The sequence below is a fragment of the Eupeodes corollae genome, chromosome 3, assembly GCF_945859685.1.
Source record: "Eupeodes corollae chromosome 3, idEupCoro1.1, whole genome shotgun sequence".
Taxonomy (NCBI): Eukaryota; Metazoa; Arthropoda; class Insecta; order Diptera; family Syrphidae; genus Eupeodes; species Eupeodes corollae.
The window spans coordinates 109,641,702-109,655,795 of record NC_079149.1 but is presented as its reverse complement, the minus strand read 5'-3'; the positions used below and the strand labels follow the sequence as shown (position 1 = coordinate 109,655,795).

The window sequence follows — 14,094 nt, the reverse complement described above, 5'->3', positions numbered from 1 at the left end:
ACGAAAAAGAAAAAAAAAACAGAAAACGGTTCTCAAGGACGATTCCAATTGAACAATTCAGTTGCATTTCGTATTCGTTCGGATCGAGGTGTGATTGATTTAATTTAATTTTTATATGTTGATGGTTTTTCTTCGAATTTGAAAACATTTGAATTTTTTAATTTTTCAATTTATTTATATTTTATGCAAACAAATATTTAAAAAAATCTACATATTTAGATATTCAGTGATTTAAAAAAAAATATTGCATTGGAATAATTAAAAAAAACAAAAGTTATGATCGTGGGTGATAGTTTTTGAGTGTGGCTTTGACAATTTTCTAAGTGAATTTAAATACTAACAAACTCAAGCCTATATAGACTGTTCGAAAAATTGGAATTATAAAAATGATGGTTCTTTCGCAAATGCAACATTGGGCTGGTTCCAATAATAACAGCCCTGGAGTAGTTAAACAAGACGAAGAGGATACATTAAGTGCAAGGATACTTGAATGCCCAAGTGATGGACATGGACTTTTACCTGCTGGACAAAGATGTGGGTTTGATATTTTTTTTGTGACTTATTTTTAAAAGAAATGATTGGAGGTCTTGAGGATTAATGCATTAATTTAAAAAAAATGTGTTATTTTTTAACATGATTGCGATAACTTTCCAAACTAATTCTATGCTAATAAAAATGTGACTCTTATCGAAAAAATCAATCTCGAATAATAATTTGTTGAATCGGACATTTAATCAAACATTTAACTACAAACTTTGTTTGGAAAATAACCGTGTATACAAATAATTTCTAAGCCATTGATATTTAATTTGTGTCTCCTACACATGTGAAAATCTATGTCACTATAAGGTTTATGATCCTTACTTTACTTAGGTCTACTTGCTTACCTGGGAGATTAAAGGTTCAAGTGCCTTATTGAAAAGATTTCTTTCTTGTCCATTTTCGAAATTTATACTCCATGAAAATAAGAATGAGTAATGTCGGTATTTGTATGAAATTCAGAAATGTATTCTTGGTTTTTGTAACCATATTAATATTTTAATTTTTAAAAAACACCAACGAAAATACTATTTACATACATATTTGCTTCAAAACTTATTTTACAGCAAAATTTGTTGTTTGTTTTGAGTTTAGAGCTTTTCTTAAATTATGGTTTTGATATCAAATTAATCAAAACTTAAATAAGTACGTATCCCAATTTTTTAAAAACAATTATTACGTTGAAAACCTTTTACAACTGACTTTGAAAACATTCAATAACATGACTGACTTTACGTCAAAATTAGTTTGAAAGGGTTTTTGAGTTTTAATAATTATTTCACATGTAATTTTTGTCATATTTGAATAACAATAATTTATGAAAACGAAATCAAATTTTGAGAAAAAACTTTATAGCCACTCTAGAGTTGAAATTCTAGAACTTTTAGAACAAAACAAATTTGATATTTCTAAGACTTGATAAAGTGCTTAGGGTTCCTAATGTGTTCAGAATAAAATATAATGCACATTAAAACACCTAACAATGTACGTAACTGTCAATAGAATTAGGACTGTTTCTAAAATGATTAATAGAAACTGGCAGATAAGAAATTGGAATACAAAAAAAGAACCGGCTTTCGAAAATAGTAAAGTAAATGTCATTTTCTATAAAGCAAAGGTTGTGAAAAATGTGTGGAATTCATATTGTAGAGGTTTTGAAATGTTTGAATACATTTTTAAATGAAAGCTGTTGAGCCTTTTTGATTTTGGTTGCCATTTCAACATTTGTACAATTACATACTTCTATCGTTTTGAATGTTCTACTATTTCAACATTTCTGTCTGATATTTTAATTTTGCCGAAAAACAAACATTTATTTTATTCTTCGAAAAGCAACTTGATTTAAGCATGTTTTTGGGATCTATTTATTGTTTATTTATCAATTTTGTTTTGTATCTAAACTCCCAACAAATAATTGAGCTATAAAAAAAGATTTTAGAAATAAAATTCGAGCAAAAATCAAAACTTGTGGTTTAATTTTTTTTAACATATATTTTAAAGTAAAGTTTTATATGAACGCTTCAAATACTTTTAATAATTTAAACAAAATCACCACTTTTTAAAATATCGAATTAAAAAAAAGAGGCTGGGATGTGACCCACACTGATAACTTCCCATCCCTTCTGTCGATTTGTCTTGCTTAAAAGTTTGTAGGTTTTCGTGTTGGGTTAAAAAAGTTGTCAATTGAATTATTCTTAAAAGTTTTAAAATTACCAACAATCATTTTCATATAAAGAAATAGTTTAGTTTGAAAATCTAGTTTTGTTAAATAGATTTATAGTCAAAAACAAATTTTTAACAATTTAAGTCGCATTTATTAAATTTTTACAAATTGGATGAATGAAATTAATTTGAGACATATCAAGAACCGAAAATGAATTTTAACCAAATTCGCGTACTTTTCTTTGTAGATTTCATTTTTTATGAAAAAGCGGACGGTTGGATTTTTATAAAACAAAACTTCTGAATATCGAAAACAATATTTTCTGTGAAATAAAAAGTTTGAAGACAATATTTTTAACTTTTAAAAGCTATTTGAGTCAAAAGTAAATTTTTACCAAGTTTTAGTATTGTTTTTTTTTTAGGTTTTTATTTTTTGTTAGAAAACTGTCAATTCGATTTTTCTCGAAATTTCACTGAATGTTGACACCAATATTTTTCAAAAGATAAAAGTAGTTAAAAGAGAATTTTTAAATTTTTTAAAAAATATTTGAATCGACAGTTAACTTTTACCAACTTTTTTTAATTTTTATGCGTAGGTTTTTATTATTTGTAAAAAAAATATTGATTCGTTTTTTCTCAAAATGTTTCCGAATGATCAAAACAATGTTTTTTATTAGGTAAAATTAGTTGGAACACATAATCTTTAATTTTAGAAAACGCATTTGCGTCGGAAATCAATTTTTACCAACTTTTGTTAAAATTTCTTTTAAGTTTTTATTTTAAAAAAAAACTGTCAATTCGATTTTGCTTAAAATTTTTCCGAAAATTAAAAGCAATACTTTTTATAAGATAAAAAGAGTTTGAAGCCATAATCTCAAGTTTTTGAAAAGATATTTGTGTCGAAATTCAATTTTTACTAACTTTAAGCATTGTTTTTTGTAGGTTATTATTTTTTATAAAAAAACTGTCCGTTTGGTTTTTTTCAAAATTTTACTAGATGTTAAAAAACTTATTTTTTGTTGCACTAAATTGTTTTGGAGATAAAATCATTTTTTTTTTCGTTTAATTTTCGAGGTGAGACTTTTCAGTTTTTTTGACTTATAAAAAACCGTTAACTGGATTTTTTCCAAAAATATACTTATTTGGTATCACTTTTCAATATGTTATATAAAATTTAATGCTAGCCTTTAGCGTCATAGATTCGTGAGATATTTAGGGTTAACCAAAATGTTCACCTTTTTTTAAACTGCTATGGTAAAAAAAACCTAACACCCAATTTTTTCGAGCCCTTTCTGCATTTTTGTACATAATTATCTTTATTACATAATTTATTTGAAGTCGATATTTTTACTGGTTCTTGAGCTATAGACGACGAAACAAACGACGCAAACATACGCACGAACAGACATCTTTCTAAAAATCTTTTATTTCGACTCTAGATACCTTTAAACGTCAAGAAATGTCAAAATTTTTAATTCGACACATCCGACCCATTACAATAAATTCCTGTGGGTCCTCACTATAATTGAATTTTCGAAAACCTTGTGCCCCAAAATTTAAAAAAAGGACTTAGTTAAATGTTAAAACCGAATAAGTAAGTCACTGACTAGAATATTAATATTTCTAAACATTTAACAAAATTAAAACATTTAACAAAACAAAATGAGTACTTTAACTTTTAGTAATTGCTAATTCGAAAGAGCGTTATTCCTTACACGTGTGATTTTGAAGAAAAAATAAAACACATAATATAAAACCTTTTGTGGTTGTACCTTATACCGCCCACAGGGTTTTTCATTATGTTTTAAAAATGATTTCAGGCAAGTGGCCTTTCCCGTTTCTGGCTCTAATAAATTCCAGTCGAGAGGCCTAATTTTCGACAATTCGATCCGTATGTCAACAATAACGCATCGAATATTCTCTTTTCCAAGGCATCCATTGTCTCGAGTTTATCTACGAGTATGTGCAAAAAAAACTTCACATACACTCACGATATCGTGGAGGCCACAACCACCACCACGACTTCAGATAATGGCCTCACCAAAAATGTCTTTCAATAAACTAATTGTTGTGATGCTATGCATCGCGTAAACCATAATTTTGGTAAAACGTTTTTACTATTTAAAAACCTTGTTCAGGGTAAATCTATTTATTTGAAAATGGCAAACCAAACTGAGTTTAAATTAATTGACAGCTGTCAAACAAACCTACTCCAAAAAAAAGTATTACTAGATTGAAAACTACACGGAAAAAAAACACATTACAAAAGTTTAGTTTTTTAACTACGGATATTTTAGGCGCTTTTATTTAAAACATATTTTAAAAATGGTTTTAGTATAATATTTAATATTTAAGATGTTCAGACCATTAAACACGTCGCGCCTTTGTTCTTGTAATTCATTTTTCATTAATGTTAGTTTTTTAGGGTTTTTTCAGAAAATATTTTATAATTGTTAAAGAATAAACCAAAATTGAGAATTTGATATTATGAATACAAGTTTTTGTTTGGTTACATTGGAAATGTGCGTTTCTTCCTTCAATATATAGGAGGCATCCCTATATAGCATTTTCATTATTCTACAAGTATCGACCACGTGCAATTCCTTTGTAGATAACATTCTTCACCGACAATTTACTCTGCGATGGTATCACGCAATGCATAAAAAATCCTTTCGATGCACATTATCATTCTACCAAATAACAGAAGCTATAAAATGAAACCTCGTATAATATGCAGCATCACCATTTCCATTGTAATTTTATATCAGCTATTCTTTGATGAAAATCGAACTTGACTCACCTGCCACAATACCTTTACCAACGAAATAAAAAATAAAGAAAAAGAACGGTAGTTAGGTTGCAATAAATGTCTCTCTCTATAAATTCAACCAAATAACAAAAGAAGCAAATTAAATGTCCTTTTTGTAAAATAATATATTGTTCTTTACGAACTATACAAAAAATAGATAATAAAAGATATCATGTTACAATTTATTTTGTTGTTCCTTTTTTCAAAACCTACATCGGCACCACACTGTGGTGCTCTATAAAAACGAATTTAAAAAAAAAAAAACAGTAAGAAAAAAAACTTCATTTATCCTTAAAACTCAAATTTAAGGACATCAGGAGATATTCAAATGATATGCATATACAGAAGGTACACCTTTCTTATGTATATCTACCTGAAATGGAAACGTCTCATCCTCGTCGTTGAATCTTCGTCCTTTATTTTGCATCCCCATAGTGCAAGCGTTTCATTTATCATCATCGATTTTTCCCACAGGACCAACGCACATAAAATCAGGAGAAGAAAAACAAAAATGCAGTAGAATAAGTGTATCTAGACCTATTCCTTTACAAAGAACATTTAGAGAAGAACACAAATGTTTAAGGTAAGGTTTTGAAGGTGGACAAAAAGAAGACAAAAATATCCTGCAAAAACTTCTTCAAACAATATAATCGGATAAAAAATCATATAATTAAGGATAATGCAATAAAATGCCCCTTTTTTTGACACATTTGAATACACAAATATTCAACCAAACTCTTATAGATCACATATCCTTAGGTCTGCCCAAAAAATCTCTCTCTCGAGACCTAACAAAAACGAAAAAAAAAAATAGGAAAGTTTTTTTTTCGTAAAAACAAAAAAAATGAGAAGAAATTACAAAAAGATGAAAACATCGATTACCCTTATTTATTCACTTAAGCCTTACGTAACAGCAAACATCATATCATCCCCAAAAATAGAAAAACTTAACATATAAGGAAATACTTTCAAAACCTATCTTCGATTATGCGATGGTCGCATATTCAAGGATAAAGCTTTTTACTTTGACTTCGAGACCACCAAAACAACCCAAAAATTGTTTCAAAATAATTTTTTTTGTTTTGTTTTTTCTTTGTAGAGAAAGAGATTATATATGTGAGTTTAAGAGGAAGAAAAACCAAAAGGAATTCATCCATAAACAGGACATTATCCTTGTGTTATTTGACCCATCCCGTGGGACCTATAAATATCCCACCCAACTGACCCCTTCGCCTATTTATAGACCACCTTAGACTTTTTTTTTATCTATAACAGTTTTTTTTTTATCATGCAAAAGAGGAATCCAATAAGGATAACGTTCAATGGAAATGTCCTGTCCATCTCAAGTATAGAGTTATTTATTAAGAGATAAGGATACAAGAGAGCCCTGAATGCAACAAAAAAAATTATCTACTTAATTTTGTTTGCTTTCTGTGGCTCTTCCAGAAAAGAATTCCTTGTCCTAATAAAAAAGGACATTCGACGTGTCATCTCAAGGAGACACATACATCAAGAGCATAAAATAAAGTAACAATATTCGTATGCAAAGTCCATTAAAGCGTAAATACTCACACCACATCCACATCAAATGTCCTCGTCCATTTCAAAACTATCTCTCTGCCGGAATTATAATGGATATTTTATGCCAGGACCATCAGAGAAGACTTAAAGACGACGACGACTTCGATGTGCCATTTGCATGACCCCTCGTATAATATGTAGCATGTATGCAATGTGCAGAATTACATACATATATACGACAGAATACACGAGAGTGTCCTTCTCATGAGTTTTTGTGGTGATCCCCATCTGAGACTATGTCTAAAAAGGACACACTCAAGAATATGCACTTTGTTTTTGTATATGTATTTATTTCTTCTTCTTCGTTAGTGATGTTTTTATTTGCTTAGGATAATTCTTAAAATGAAATGAAAAAAAAAGGACGAAGGATAGAAAAATCAATATAAAAATTTATATTCATCTCATCTATTTGAATATTCATGAGAATAACAGGAACGAACAGTTATAGGGTTAGGGGAGTGTGTATGCGGTTTTGGCTTTAAATGCAATTCATGAGAACGTGATGTTTATTTTCTCAAAATACTTAGAATTTTCTTCAAGTCTTCTTTTGCCGAAAAAAAATGCATACACAAATTTATCCTGTTATCCTTATTTTTTTTGCAGATATTAATCGGATGTCAAAAACACCATCACCGTTACCATCCATATCAGGTGAGTACCTAGCTCTATGCTATAATTTTTTGATCCTTTTTACTGATTGTTGCAACACGTTGCATGCTCAGCTCATGTCAAATGTATTGATGAATTAAGAAACATGAATGTCCTGTTTCTTTCCATTCCAACGATAAATTTGTAGCACGTTCTGTTGATGGTTTATTCCTTTATGTTTCAAAAATTGGGATCACTTTTAAATGTCGCTCTTCGTCCTTGTTGTCGTCTCGTCGTTCATCGTCGTTGTCCTCGTTGAGAAGACGAGACGTGTCCCCTGTGACATGACTAAAGTGTAATCCTTTTTCTGATGTACCTCCGAGACTATTGGAAATACCCACAAAAAAAGAAAAGGGCTGATGAGGAACGAACAGGATACAAATAATATAAGACTCATCTCTATTTTGTGGTTCATTTGGGGCAATCTAATGCAAGTAGGCATAAGGCAGACGGCATAGTCTTCATCATGGGTCGTACAATAATCATAATATGCGAGTGTCTAGCTCGTGTCTTGAGTTCTATTTTTTGTATTCTTCTCATATAGCCATGGTGAAAGGATAATGAAGATGATCATCTAATAAAATACAAAAGGTGGGGATTATTTTTGGTGTCTTCATTTTTTTTTTTTCTCCTAAAGGTGAATAGAAAGGACATAGAAGGTAGTAAGACACAAGATGAGCACACTTTTATTTTTTAGAAAATAAACAAAAATGGGGGAAAGGGTTTTAGAAGAAGTTAGGGTAGGTTTGTTTTTGGTTGAGATGTCAAAGGGTTTATCTCTATTTTTTGTTTTTTTTTTTAAGACACAGTCAATGAGATTTCTTGAAATGGAGAGCACGTGGTATCTAATAATGTATCGAAATTATAAGATGTTCATTAGATTTGTTGGTATAGACAGGGGACAGAATAAGGGAGATTCTCAAATTTAAATAGGTCAGTAAAAAATTTACTTTCAGTCGATGACTTACTTTTGGCCAACTTATAAAAGAATTAGGTTAAAATTAAACCTAATAAGTAAAGTTGAGTTAATACTACAGAGACCTTCAACATCCATACTCCCATAGGTGTACGCAAACATTTTTCAGGAAGGGGCTCTACTAGGGAACAATTATTGTTCTAACAAGTATTTGTTTCAAGTAAAAAAAACACCAAACCTTAGCCTTGAACACATGTTTCTTAGAAGCCAGTTGGACTTTTACTTTGATGCGGACATGAGTTTTTTGAGCCTTTCATCTTTTATTGTACACTAACTGTTATACCAGCTTTGAGTGCGTGATAAAAGAAAGTCAAACTATCAAGCAGAGACATTCCAGAGGCTAGTATTTATGAGATCGTTGTTAAGCTTTCCATAATCAAAAGAAACTGAGAAGAACCAAATGTAACGCTTTTCTAGGTTCACCCCGCTACTTTTAGTATTAGCCCTGTCTTAGCAAAACTAACATAATGCATTTGAACTCCAGGTTAAGAAGATATTAGCACTAATAATGTTTCGCTCAAGTTGTGTGATATGAAGTCTTAAACACTTCATAGTCTATGGATATCTTAAATTGGCATAAGCATTACTGGCACCCTTACTTTCAATTCAATCGCAGCTTATGTGAGGGTACTTCGGACTGCTACTGAAGTCTACTGGGTACGAAGTGTTTAGAGTCGATGACAGTGCCCGTTGACAAATACTCCCCCATATCTCTTATAACTACATCCAATAAGTTTAAATTTATTTTCAAAACAACATCGTTTATTGATGCTATATAGATGTCCTTTGGCATATAAATTGACCGTCTGTATTTTATTTTGTAAATCAGGGTAATCACTTGCAATAAGTTCAGAATTACCCTAAATTAAACAAATCTTTCTTTGGGGTAACATAGCCCTCGACATCGGTTTGTATAAAGAAAGAAGGTATGTATAAGAAACGTCTAATGCTAGGCAACGATAGTAGGTCCAAAAGCAGGCAGCACCTAATTATATGCTACTAATTAGTGTTTTAAAAAAAGAAAATATTGAATATTTAATTATAAGTGTTACCGATCTGGTTGAGCTGTGAAAAAGATATTTTTGAAAGTAGCTTAAAACACTCTCTAACCTCGTAACTACCTCCTCCCAAAAAAATATGTCATAATATTGCTATGTTGCTACGTGAAGGATGGACAAACACACAAACAAACACGCAAGCAAACTGACTTTCCCATTTATTATATTGGTTTGGTAAAGATTATCTGTCCATCCATCCCTGACAACATTACTCGCACACAGGAATGGTCAAGAGTTGTAAGTCACTAGGCCCTGGTTTTTCATGGACTGTTGCGCCACCTAATTTATTTATTTTATAGATTATCTGTTTGATCGGGGGTTTTCAAATCCAATTTTCACCAAAACGAAGCAGCATTAATTTTACCGAATCTTTAAAAAAAATGTCTTCTGAATAAACGACTGCGTCCAAACTTAATTTAAGTTACTTTTTAAAAAGTTTCAATAATTAAGAGGCTTCCACAAAATATTTGTATACTTCTAGAAAAGTTTTTCCTACAGCATAAAATTAGGTAAGACTAGACCGTTATTTTGAGTTTAATTTTCTCAACTCGCATTTCGGCTAATGTTAAAGGTAGTGATTTACTGTTCTTATTTTAACAAAACTTTTTGGTATCAAAAGACTTGTAAATCCTACTGTAATCTTTTTCCCAAACAAATGCTTCCACTTTTCTATTTTCGAACCTTAGGGAAAAACATATTTTAAGATCTAGAACATATCGAAAATCTACTGTCCATTTTTTAACTAACATTTTTCATTCATATGCAACAAGTATCATAACAATATCGTAATCCTAAACACCCTTTCGGCACAAATCTCCACAAAATATTCAAATGAGATATTATATTCCAAATCTTCTAAACCCCCACTTACCTACCATATCATCAATGTTAACAATCCCTTAAACATCAATTAACTTTTTAAATTCTTATACAAACCCTTTTCAAATCAATATCGTTTTTTACTATTTTACTACTGACACCCATATCATTTCCAACACGTTACGTAGTCAAATTAGAGGGTTCACGCAGCTTATAAAAAAGTCAAACCCCAACAACCCTTTGATTCATTGTCAAAATATTTGAATACGAAAACATAATCATCAGATTGTGCTATATCATTTTCAACATCAATTTATAAGGCGAAATGAACAAATATACGCAACAAGTTAAACGTACCTCTTTGGAAGGAAAAGGGTTCCCTCTTTTCTTCCATCCATAAACATCCTTAAAAAGAAAACCATGTAATTTAAATACTGATATGCTAAATACCCTTTTTAAACGCCTTTTCTCACCTTTTCCTTTTTTTCATATCAACAATACCGTATAGCTAATAAAAAACCACTTAAATCACAACCCTTTGAAGTGTGATGTAAAAAAGGGTGCTTTAAAATTCCAATAAAACCACGACGACAACACACTTCAGGGAGACGAGTGACGACGACAACGACGTATAGAGCAACAATAAGGCGCGATGAAATTTAAATAAATTTGTTTAACGCACCCTTCACCTGAGTGACTTTTGTATTTTTTGGTGGGTACCCTTATTTCTTGGTATGACGTATTTTGAACTGAAGGAATTAGGGGATGATATTCATTTTTATGCATTTAAAATTGCGTTTTGTTATTTGATATAAAAACTCTCAAGTCAAATACTTTGTCACAGTGGTTGCGCAATAGAAAATATACATATTTAAATAAGAGGGTGCAAAGTTATATAAGGATATTCAAATAGGGGTAGGAACCCTTGAGATATAACAATGGCATTTGAATAATGCGCATTAGTACGCATGTTTTGTTGTATTGTATTTTATTTTTTTTTTGTAGGTATATGTAAAATAGCTGTTTTTCAAAAATGTGAGCAATGGTGACATGTTTATGTCTTGTTATATTGTCATTATATCAGTTACCTACAATCAGAATCAGTTTGTGTGTAGTTAGTTACATGAGTTTTATAGTAATTTTTAAGGGTGCACAATGAATGCATAATAATTTTTATTGTTTGTCATTATTGCATTATTTGTGTTTTAATTGGAATTTGATTAATTGTTATTGTGATCGTGATGATAGGTGCGGGGATAATTTAACACGGATACTTATGGTATATGAACTTAGGCATGGTAAATATTTATGATAAGTTAATGAGGTAGTTAATAGATAGTATTACAAAGTGTATACATAATTTTAAAAGTTAATTGTGGTGTAGTGTTTGATTTAATTGACTTTTAGAGAGTAGTAACTCAAGTGAGTTTCTAAGAAATTGTAGTTTTTATTCTGATAAAGAAACTAGCTATAAACTGCTCTTTTAAAACTCTCAATGAAACGGAAGTTAAGTGGAAACATTAATATGGAGTTACTTCAACATCTGAAGAGAGGATTTTTAGTTCCTACGGATTGAAAGCTTTTTAACTTCATCATTTACAATAATACTCGTGTTTTGTTGGAAAATCTATCAATAGTATAGCAGGCTTTTACACGAATAACAAAAATAATATCCGCAGTATGAATACTACCGATGAAACTTAAAGTAGAATCTTACTACAGATGGGTTTTTTGACTTTTACTCGAGTCTCGAATTGATCTTATGTGATTTCGTTCTCTAATGTTGGTACGATTGATATTGCATTTGTATCTCGATGGCTGTGTTCGTTCAGTAGTTGTGCATCCGGAGTCATGTGTTTTCCATTGGGGAAACAAATCAATCTGTTACTGTTGATATTATTTAGTTTTGTTAATGAAAATGGACTAACTTTTTTTTCAAGAGAGAACAATAGAAAAGATAATTAAGTTTGCTATGTTTTTGGTGGTTCCACCGCATAAGAAGATTTAAAAATGATAAAGTTTGGCAGCACTTTCTAAAATGCAAATAGAGTTTCGGTGTTTCTTATGAAGTGAAATTAAGATAGTTTGATTTGTGTTAAACGATGAAAAACTGATTAGTTCAGCATCATACAAGAATATGTTTTTTTATTATTAAAACGAAACTATATTTTTTGTACACAAACATGCAATTAAACAGACCATAATGCATTATCTGTAAAACCAACTTCTCCACCGCCCGGAATCGAATTGAATCAAGCTCATTTCAACTCGATTTAGATTTAGAAAGAATTGAGGCGAGCTTCATGTTAATGTAGTAGTCTACGAACAAACCCCCTTCTTGAAGTTTTTATTTTATGTCAACTTGTTTGGTTAAGACTTTTTTTATAAAATCTTAATACCCAGATGTTTTCTTACCATTTCGTCATAAAAATTGTCCATTTTATAATTTTTTTTTTTGCCGAAGTTAATTTTAACTTTTGATTTTCACAAAACTTTTTTCTATTTGTGTTTTTTTTTTTTAAATTATTATTCTGACAGGTCTTTCTTCAGATGTACCAAATTTAAATACAAAAATCTACTTCCAATGGGTGTTCTTGGAAATTTTCTACTATACTATTTATATAATGCCAAAAAACACGGGTAATGATGCTAACAGTTTAGGATTAAAATGATTCGATAAAAGCTTCAATATTTCAACCGTTCCAAAATCGTGATTATTTCGAAGATTTTGCTTACTCTAAAAACTAAATTTTAGTTTAACCAGGATAAGCCTCATGGATAAATGTCGGTTTTTTTAATATAGAGACTTGACAATCTTGAATTGAATTTGTAGACGAATCCTTTAAATAATCGACGAACGGTAATTGTCAATATTTATTAATTAAAATCAACTTATCATGGCAAAGTACAAGCACAATCAACGTCTGCAAAATTATCAAAATTCGGAGTCGATTGCAGCAACTTAAAGAGGGTTAACTTCAATTTTAAGTCGTAATTCTCTCCCTAGCACTCACTTACTTGCTTACTATCTACAGCCAGACTTCCCAGTCTTCAGTTGCCCAAGGCAAGTTGGTCAAGATCCTCTTCCAACTGCGTACTTCACCTATTGGATTAGGTTCGAGGACCTTTCGGGCTAGAGCGTTGATGAACTTTCGCTCTACATAACCCAGCCATCTAAGTCATTGGACTTTTATTCTTTTAACCGGTTCGTGTTTGTGTCTTTACCTCAACTCTCCATCTATGCAGATGAGGCCACCCGAAGAATTTTTAACTTCCCATAGGAAGTTATTGTAATGGGTCCGATTTGTCAAATTGAAAATTTTGACATTTCTCGACGTTTCAAGGTCACTAGAGTCGAAATAAAAGATTTTTAGAAAAATGTCTGTGCGTGCGTGTGTACGTACGTTCGTACGTCCGTACGGACGTTTGTAAAAATTGATTTTCGACTCAAATATCTTTTCAAAACTTTGAGATAATAGCTTCTAATAAATTTTTACTTGTTTTCAATATTAGGACAAATTTTGAGAAATATCGAATTTACAGTTTTTTTACAAAAAATAAAAAACCTAAAAAAAATTTACCAATTGATTTTTGACTCAAATATCTTTTCAAAAAGTTGGTAAAAATTGATTTTCGACTCAAATATTTTTCCAAAAATTGTAGATATTGGCTTTTAACAACTTTTATCTTTCAACAAATATAGTTGTCAACATTCAATAAAATTTTGAAAAAAATCGAATTGACAGTTTTTGTGCAAAAAATTAAAAACCTAAAAACAATTTACCAATTGATTTTTGACTCAAATATCTTTTCAAAAATTTGAAATATTGGCTTCAAACTAATTTTATCTTATAAGAAACATGTTTTCAATATTTGATAAAATTTTTAAAAATATCGAATTGACAGTTTTTTACAAAAAATAAAACTCTAAAAAAAACAATTCTAATACTTGGTAAAAATTTACTTTCAATTTAAATAGCTTTTCAAAAATTAAAAATATT

At 30.2% G+C, this 14,094-nt stretch overlaps 1 protein-coding gene across 1 annotated transcript in view; it reads left to right on the top strand.

The window, feature by feature from the left end:
• LOC129951556 (uncharacterized) overlaps positions 1-14,094 on the top strand; it is a 109,157-nt gene that overhangs the window by 84,748 nt on the left and 10,315 nt on the right. The window contains exon 4 of the mRNA XM_056063776.1: positions 7,196-7,243. Coding sequence (XP_055919751.1) covers positions 7,196-7,243 — 48 coding nt within the window. The remainder of the gene's footprint in view (positions 1-7,195; positions 7,244-14,094) is intronic.